Source organism: Vigna umbellata, chromosome 10 (genome assembly GCF_029865625.1).
Source record: "Vigna umbellata cultivar VRB3 chromosome 10, Vumbellata_1.0, whole genome shotgun sequence".
NCBI classification, from domain to species: Eukaryota; Viridiplantae; Streptophyta; class Magnoliopsida; order Fabales; family Fabaceae; genus Vigna; species Vigna umbellata.
In genome coordinates, this window is record NC_142174.1 from 20,529,727 (window position 1) to 20,539,934 (window position 10,208).

Sequence of the window (10,208 nt, forward strand, 5' to 3'; positions counted from 1 at the left end):
TCAGAGATTTGTAAATATAAAAATAATTTATCGAACTAAACTCAATAAATAAATAAATTAAAATATGTTAAATATATTTGTAGTTTCTAAACTTGTATAAGAAATTAATTTTTTTATTCTAAATTTTGATAAGTTTTAGTTTCCAAATTTTAATATTAAATAAATATAATTTTGTTAAATAATGTTAATTTTTTTACGTATTAAACTGTATTTCAAACTGTAATATAAAACTTATCGAACAATATAAAAAATTCAAATATTATCAAGAAATATTATTTATACATAAAAATTTAATACAATTAAACTAGGCTAACCATATATATTATTTTTAAAAATAAAATTATATTAAAATTTAAAACACAATTAATTCTAATTTTATATTAAAATTTAGAGAATAAAATATATTTAACTCATTAGGACAATTATGTATGTAATCCGAGAAAATAAACCACTTCATTCTATCAATCCCGGTCAGAAATTCATATTAATTCTTAAGAATTTAAAAAAAAAATGTACTTTTATTCTTCTAAATGAGAAATTAAAACATGAATTTTGTTAAATTAATGATTAAATAAAAGAAATTACTTTTTTAAGTATTAAAGTATATTTAAGAATAATATCCAAATCCTATAAAAGAAGTAGTTTTATAATATGTAATGAGAAGCTATATATCTACTGAATCAAAGGAGCAACTGCTACCTGTTACTTCCTTATGTGGTTTTGGTAGATATAGCATAGCATGTTGCTTAGTTGGTTAGCAGAATCACCGTAATTTATGTTTTTTCCCTTTTGTTTTCTTCCGAGGAAAAGGGATGGGGTAGGGCTGTAGTATTTGCAGATAGCAGGATGAACCTGTCGATATATATATATATATATATATATATATATATATATATATATATATATATATATATATATATATATATATATATATATATACACTTTATTAAGCTATCATGTGGGGAAGGGGAATTGAGTTTTTGTTTTTTTTATTATTATTTCGCTTTTCACATATTGGGCCTTTGAAGTGCAAATGGGATTTTCGATATGGGGTTTAGTAGTAGGAAACAAATTACCAATTCTGTAGGCTTTATTTGCTTGTTTCCATTTTTATGGCTTTATTTGTGGGAAAGAACAATAAATTTTAATTTTTAGGTTAGGTTTGTAGCTCTTGCCTTTTATCTTATCATCTCTATTAATTGTGTAAAACATAAAGACAAAAGTGTAAACCTTGATAGTAGTTGAATATTTTTTCTTCAATCATTAATGAGGTTTGTCTTCACTTTTGAGAGATCCTTGGTCCAAGCACTACCTAAAGAGACATAGAGGTGGAAAATCATGTCTATTTCTTTATGCTTCTTTATTACCAATTTGAAGAATGAAAATATCACTTTCTCCATTGTGTTTAGAAAATATTACACGTATATAATCTCATGTCATGTTAAATTGTACTAGCCTTTTTAATTTAAAAATAAACATCTACCTTCTTTATATATTTAATTTTGAAAATAATCATACACCCTCTTGGATATTTATAAAATGACATTCGCCCTCTGGTTTTAAAATAAACACTCACTATACTTATAAATCACATTCATCTATCCTATTATGTTAATAAATTAAACACATTTCTTATTTCATTTAAAAATAATATATTGATTAAAGCTTATTTAAAACTTGAAAATTTTATATAAATTAAATAACTTAAATTTTATATATTAATAGTGTAACATCTCAATTTTAATAGTTTACAAGTGATAAAATAAGACATTTTAAGATTGATAAATAAAATATATTGTCTCAATAATATATGATGTTAATATAGTTATCTAAAAAAACTATAATAACAAAATATATCTAAAACAATTAAGAGAAACCACGATGAGGAAGAATACTCTACAACATCATCCTCCACTGAGATGCTTGAACACCTCATTTGCTCAAACCAATAAGGTGATCTTACAAAATAAACAAACAAACACACAAAAAAATAAAATAAAAATAACATGGTAAGCTAATGTGCAAAAGAGGTTTCATAAAACAAACATAGAAATATCATCATACATCACTCATTCAAAAAATAACCATATTACATATAAAGACTCAATCTATACTCAATTATTCAAATAAAACATTGATGTGAAATCTCGAGGGTCTTGCACTTGTGGTGATTTCTACTGCTTTGTAAGGCCATTATATATGGGTTTTACCCTATTACACACAATGTTAGTCTGTCAACATCTTTGGCCAAGGTAAAGCTGTCAGAACAATCGGTACCGTTATAGAGTCACGCAGCGGAATGAAATTAAGATAGCGGAAAGTGTGTTCGGTCAAACTTGTTTTAAGATAGTCAATTTTTAGAAATTCAATTTTCTTAGAGAAAATTTATCAAACAATTGATATGCGTAAAATGTAAAGAGTATAGAGAGCAAGAAAATTCAACACAAAATTTTTATCCTGGTTCGATTCAAAAGAATCTACGTCCAACGTTTTCACTAAAAACAGTTTTACAGATTTACAATATAGTAAATGAAAAATAAAATAAAACCTTCCTTCGACGAACGAACCGGAAGGATGCTTCCTTTGACCAACGAACCAAAAGCAATCAATCTGCACTTTCCTTCGACCAACGAACCGGAATAGTGCAGAAATAATCTTCCTTCGACCAACGAACTAGAAGAACAACAGCGTTACCAACTCGAAGAGAACCGTTCCGACCTTTGACTCACAAAGCGCGAGCTTCTCTTATTCACGAGACTAGGCAATGCAATGAACTAGCTTTTTGGAACTTCCTCAGACAAACTGTATTCTCAAAAAGCTCAGCATTTTTTCTAAGAGTTTTGGAATAACCTTATATAGCCAACTGGTCTGAGTTCGCAGAGATAGATTATAACTGCCACAGATAATCGATTATTGTTAGTGATAATCGATTATTTGAGTCCGTTACAGGGTTTTTCAAAGTGATAATCGATTATCCTGAAGAACAATCGATTATTCCAGAGACTTTGGCAGTTCTCAAGAGTACCAGTTGATAATTGATGATTTGTAGGAATAATCGATTATTCCAGAGCGAAATACTTTTTCAAGAGTGCTCAGAATAATCGATTATAGCTTCTTATAATCAATTAAATGCGTAACTTAACTAAAGGTATGAGATTTTCTAAGTTTTACATATTGAAAGACTTTTCTAATACATTTATATTCTACAAAGTGCTTTTACAACAATTATAACAACTTCTTCAAGTTTATCTTCTTGCAAACATCATCAAAATCATTTATCTTCAATTTACCAATGCTTCCTCATTGGTAACAAAAGCTTCGAAACTATGACCTCTTTCACATCTCGCTAGATACCCCATTTTACTCTACTTGAGCTTGAATAGTTATTAGAGCGACAAGATAACCTCTAACGTTTGGACTTCTACATCAATGCGTATACTAATGAAACATCACCATAGAATCTCCCCAAGAGATCAATGGAATTACGCCAAACAAATACAATACTCATCCTCATTATAATATCATACATGAATGAACACCATGATACTCATAAACTTACATAAACTACATTGTATTCTATCTCAAACAATCAAAGAAGAAGAGAATTTCAAACATACACCATGGTGCTCATAGGTGGTACATTATACTTCTTGCAAAAGGTGACGCTCAACACTCATAGGTGCGCTTAGTTGCATTTTCTGACGCTCAACATCTTGAAGCTAAAATGCTCCAAACTTAGAGTACAAGGATGATACTTAACAACACCTTGGAGTCGCCCAGTGTCAAACCATTCACAAAATTGGGTACTCAGCATCACCCTAGCACCGCTCGACACTATCCTATTCGCGAAATATGACGCTCAACATCATTTTAGCACCACTAAACACTATATCAAATATGATACCTATATTTTGTGCTTTTCAAGAGAACTTATACTTGTCAAATTGATCAAATGGTTACTCTTTTCTTAGTAAATTAGTTCAAATAGTTTTAAATATGAAAACTTGTACCATATGACCAATTGCTCAAATGAAAATCAAATCCAAACCTATAGCTCAAAAACCAAACATTCAAACCAAAATTGTTAACTCATCAAAGTTGATCATATAACAAAAATGTGTAATTTATGACTCCAACCACAAATCATCAAGTCATACTTAATACATAGTTCAATCATCCAATCAATTCAATGTATCAGTTCGACCCAATGCTTTATTTCTGTCCTAGTTGATCCCGATTCGACATTAAAAGTATATTGATTTTTCCCCAATAACCGAATACTTTTGTCTGTAAATACTGCATATTTTATTCCATTCATAAATCTATTTTCTTCCCTAGGAGCCAAAACGATGTGATTGAAAAAAACCCTCCTTTATCTGTTGCGGGTCGAGGTCTCCTCCCCATTCTTCAAAGTCAGTTTCATATTTTTCATAGAGAAATCTCTGATCGATGATAGAATAAGATCCATTTTGAATTTTATTTAAGGGATTTCTTGGTTTGGACCAAAGAAGCAATGTCACTCGATCCTTATCAAACTTACTACAATTTTTTTTCTGTACATGAGGATCCCACCAGATATGATTCTCTATTTCAAGATATACAAAACTTAAAATAGTGTAATTAGCTTCCCTTACCTAAGAAGCATATGAATTTGCTCTAAGGAATTCCAAATCCCTTCAAACTCATAGGACCCTAACAAACGAAACTCCTCTTAACTTGCAGGATGTTCTATTTATACATAGAAATATGACAAGAACAATCAAGACATATCATTATGATTATTGATCAATAGAGAATGATTAAAAAGACGCATACAAGTGAAAGAAGACTCACATGCAACTTATAACTGAAAAAGACTAAAAAAAGAGATAAAACTCAACTTACGCGAGATATAGGTATTTCATATGAGAAAAGAGAAATAACTTTAAGAGAAAAGTCACAATAAAACTATTTATATTAAAACTTTTTAAGATTTAAATAATGAAATCTCATTATTTTTAAACTACTACTGCATTAAAATGTTATTTTCTAAATATTTACAAATATTAACAATTGTCACTCAATAATAAAAATTAAAAATATACTCTTGAAAATGTTATTTAATATGAAATATGTAGTTTTAAAATATATAATTAAGTTTATTAACTTATTATTATATTTACATACAATTTTATTCAAATATAAATTTAAATAGAATAAGGAATATGAATGCTATAGTTTATTAAAATTACATGAAAAAATTGATATATATTTTAAAACTAACAAACTTTAATATCATGGATGTAACTTTCCATAATTTAGTCATTCAAATGATTTTCCTATAAAAAAAAGTTCTTATCTCTTTTACGTTTTTAAGCAATTTTAATTTCTTTATTTTTATTTGAGTATTGGTTAGTAATATGTTATTTTAAAATAAAAATGGAAGAGACGAGGGTAAATTATTTTTAGTTACAAAATAATTGTTAAATTTAGTTAAAATATCCTATCAATGTAATTACAATCCAATTACAAACTATCATATGATAAATTTTAAAAGAGGAAAATAAAATAAAATTGGAAAGCAAAATCAGATAAAAGAAGAGGAATTATTTTATATGTAATTATATATATAAGTATTTAAAAAAACATATAAATGTCTATTTACTCATGAAATTTATATTCTAATTAAATATTATCAAGCTACAATTTACGAATTAATTTATGTGAAGACATTAAGAAAATTCTTAATGCGCCAAACGTGTGCAACCTGCAAAACGCAGTCGTTTCATGCGACACGATTTGCTTCTGTATCGGTGGTCTTCTTCCTCCGTCGTGATCTTGTTAGGGTTCGCAGAATCGAAGTTTCCCTACATTTCTTCACTTCGCATCCACGTCGAGATTCCTTCGCAGTTTTGTCCGCACAACCCGAGAAATCAACGGTTACACGTGCACTGTACGATATTCTGTTACGTGTCTGTAAGTAATCAGCAGGAAATTGTTTAACCTTCTGAGAAGATCGTAAACCCCTGTGTATAGCGCTGAAGCACTTGAAAGATGCAGAAATTGGGAGATTTCAAACTGCCACATTTCTTCAATTACCCACCCTATTTCACGTAAACTACCTTTTTATGCTTTGCATTTTGTTTTGTTTTGTTTTCTTTTCCAATTATATGAAGAAAGCTTAATTTTGTTTTAGTTACTGAGACCTTTTCACTGCCTGTATTGGATATGTTTTCTGGTTGCGTGTGATATTGTATTATTGTTGTGTGGTTCAATTGTTTTGCCTCTTTATTTGCCAAATCCACTGTTTAGTGCTTCGTGTTTATTGATAAGAGAGTTGATAGTAAGACTGTCTTTAACTAGTGGTTGATTATGCCGGTGACCTTGGCTTCTACCTTTCAGTTTGCAGCCAGTAAGAGACACAAGAGAGAAGCAGATACAACTATGGAAAGAGCTTATTTTGGATTATTGTAAAACACAGAAGACATTTGTAATTGCCCTTGAAGAAGAATTTCCTCTATTTGCAAACCATGTAATTGAAAGTAAGCTAAAAATCCTGCTTTTTTGTTTCATTTATGTGAAGTTGACAAGTCCTATGAATGCTTCTCTATCATTTGGTCTTGCTTGTTTCCACGCTTTTGTTTTGTGATTGTTTTAAGACTTTTCATCTTACAGGGTCTCTTACTCATGAAGCCAGAGAAGCTTTCCTTTCGGCTTTAGTTTCTGAAGGTATGCTTAATTTCTATCTATGGATTTATTTTTTTTGTAATGGCTCAGAGAAAAATGTTTCAACTGTGTATTCTGGTTTGACAGGCCGTGCGGAATGGATGGATAAAGGACACAGGAAATGTCTTATTCTCTGGCATCGGATTCAAGATTGGGCTGACATTTTAATTCAATTTGTAGGTTTAAATTGCTAGTTTGATAATCAGGGCCTGCAATTAGTATTTACTACCTAGTTATTGAATTTGCTTTAATATTTGATTAGGCAAAAGACAATGGGCTGGAAGATGGTGTTGTAACGATTGAAGAAATACGATCAGGGACCGAGTCTCAGGGAACAGGTAATTTGTTAACGCTTATAGGTCCTATAGTGAGCTATACCTTTATTTTTCTTTTTTCCACTAATTTAAACAATGATTACTATAGTGAGCTATACTTAGAGATAGGACAAGTTTGACGATTATGCTGCTTCAATGCATATTGTCTCGGGTTCGAGTATATTTCTAGGACTTTATAGTCGTTCTTTTGCTAGGTATTTCTAATAATATTGTTACTTCTCAATTTGTTTCCAATCAATCTGGTTGAATCGGACCTTTTGAATATTTATGTGGTTCTGGAGGTTGAGGGAAGGATCGAACTTTCAGTAAATATTTCTTCACCTGTATTTAGATTCAATTCAATTTAGTATAATATGAAAGCAATCTTGGCAGAGATTCAGTATGCCAAAAGGGATTTTTGGATATGATTTGTGGTAAAAGAATTCATTAAGTCTTCATTTATCCTTACATTTTTTGTTGCTTTTGAAATAGTGTTTAGAGAAGTTTATGTTCTATTTTTATCTTACTTAAGGGTGATTGCAAAATGTGCAAGCAATGGAACAGATAGAAAAACAACTAAAACGGAAAGATACGCATGTGGTGGTTTACAGATTTTGAGCTTTGAATTTTTCTTAATCTAAAACCAATTTAGTTAGTTTCAATTTTGTGATTTGGTGTTGTCTTAATATTTCAGTAACCTATACTGAAATATTATGTTGACTAACGGTAAAATAGTCTTAACCTTTTATTTTTTATTTATTTTTCTTTTCTGGTGATTAAAGGAAGTATATTGTCTTGAACCTCAGACCAATAGTGCTATTGCTGAAGCAAAGGTTTAGACCAACAAATAGACAACCTTTGATTTTTATCTTTAAATAATTTTTTAAGTTGTTGAAACTAAAAGAAAATAAAAATTTAAAAACGCAAAACAAAAGACATTTTCTTCTCAGTGTGAATGGTGTTTTTAGACTGCTGTGGATGTTTGTTAAATCGAAAATAGTGTCCTTGGACGTGGCTTCCTTTATTTAAGAAGGTTAAAAAAAGCTCATAAAGTTCACTTCTTCCCTTCAGAATCAGAAGTACCCTTGTAAACCACCATAATATGTCTTCTAATTTCTAAAGATGTATGGTGCTTGAACAACCCTTATCCAATTTATTATGATAGATGCACCCCAGTAGGTAACTTTTGCCAATTTTCCGCTTCATGATGATTTTTTCAATCAGAATCTATAAATTCTAAACGTTGGCAAACTAATAGCAGTAAATTTTTTGACTTTATACTGATATTGTCCAACCCTTTGTGTTTACGTGATCAGATAATTTTTTGAGAATGAATTGTTACGACAGTAACTGTCGATATTGTGAAAGATCATGTTATAATTTTTGTTCCTAATGTTGAGAGTGGTTTCTGTGGTTGCTGTACTGCTGACCAAATATGCTTGAGAATGGGAGCGCGGACAAATTCAGAGAAGAGGAAGATGAAACCTCTTCATTTTGTTTTAAACTCAGAAAATTCGAAAATAAGGAAAAAAAGTAATTGGGAAATGAAAAGAATTATAAATGTTTAATATTAAATATAAATCAATGGAGATGATTTTACTTAATCAATTAACCCCTGGTGAATAAAATGGAATCGGTCGTGTTAAAAGTTGAGTTTTCGCTTGCAAAAGTTGTACGGTTGAAAGGGAGATTGTTGTGAAAATCAATCCAATTTTTCCTAACATTAATACAAGAAAGTTAAAAGCCAAGAGATGCATTCGAAGTGGATGGTGAATCTATCTTGACTCTTGAAAATCTCATTCATTATAATAATGAGACGCAGATGAAGAGGTTGGAAAGTAAGGCCCACTAAGTCTTATTTATAGGAAGCCATGAACCTTTACTATGTAAATATATCATGTGAAGATGATACACACAATTTAGAGAGAGGAGGTCGCCACCCTAAATTTAAGGGGGGTGGTTTTGTAATGGGGGAGGGTTTCTCAGGTTTGCCCAGAACATTTGTAATGTGATGTGATATAATGAATACTTTTGAGACAATTTTGCGGACTGTGGCAAGAGTTTCATGTCGTTTTATGTTTTATCTTTGTTTTTGTGTCCCATACCTCTGATCCTCTTTATGTGAGAGGAGAGATTCTTCCTCGTAATGGTATCAAAGTTAATGGTTTGGCTTGGTGACTTATTTAATTGAGTATATTGGAACTGATGGTGGATCCAAGCGGGGATCTTTGTGCCAAGTCTTGGTGACGGAAGCCCAGCGATGTGTCTTGGTAGTTTGATGGAATACAAATCTTTGTGTCGATAGTCTTCTTGAAACGGGAGTCAAAGGGGCGTGGTGTCTTGAAAACTAAAAGCAGTGCAAGGACAAGTAGTGTCATCATCCATTCCCAGGGATTTTTAAGATCGAAGATATGGTGATGAGTAAAGCTAGTTTGGCAGCGAAAGCATGATTTGTGAGAAAAAAAAATGTGAAAATGGTTGTTTGGGAATTTTAATTGAGGGAGGGATTATTGCGAAAATCAATCCAATTTTTCCAAACATTAATACAAGTGAAAATCCCATAGATATATACTTCCATGTGTTAATATTTTGACCGAAGTTGGTTCTTTGTTTTTTATATTCTGCAGAGCTTCATGGAATAGATCGAACTATTTTGAATCGTGCACTGAAACTATTGGAGCAGAAAGGAAAGCTTGTGGTCTTTAAAGGAACTTCAGCTGACGATGAAGGAATTAAATTTTCTATATAATTTTGTGTATTACTCCATTGAATTTCGGTGGATCTTACATTTGTAATCAACAATAGAATTCTTTGCTGTCTACTTGATGAGTTTGTTGATGTTCAAGAGCAAGCTGTAGTTAATTGCTATCAATTTGAATCTTGGAAGCTTCCTTGTCTTAACTAAGCATGATATTAGTTAAAGTCAGAGATACGGATAATACTCACCTTTTACTCGTTATGTGATGAAAATTTTTGCAGTAGTATATATACAAAAAATATAGATATGAGTATAGGTAATATTTGTTTTTTTTAAAATGGGATTAGAAACGAGGATGAATATGTACATATTTATTTCGTTTTCATCTCGTCTTAATCTTATACTTTGTTCTCGTTTTTATCATCGTTTTTTTATTAAATTACTAAAATATTTATTAGTTATTAGGTAATATATATATATATATATATATA

The 10,208-nt window shown here is 30.4% G+C and overlaps 1 protein-coding gene across 1 annotated transcript; it reads left to right on the forward strand.

Annotated features, from left to right (window-relative positions):
* Window positions 1-5,722: 5,722 nt before the first annotated feature.
* VPS25 (E2F/DP family winged-helix DNA-binding domain-containing protein) lies at window positions 5,723-9,920 on the forward strand. The gene is made up of 6 exons (XM_047300984.2): window positions 5,723-6,092; window positions 6,382-6,521; window positions 6,655-6,708; window positions 6,793-6,881; window positions 6,968-7,043; window positions 9,647-9,920. The coding sequence occupies exons 1-6, from the start codon at window positions 6,034-6,036 to the stop codon at window positions 9,766-9,768; spliced, it is 540 nt and encodes a 179-aa protein (XP_047156940.1). The 5' UTR covers window positions 5,723-6,033; the 3' UTR covers window positions 9,769-9,920.
* Window positions 9,921-10,208: the final 288 nt, after the last annotated feature.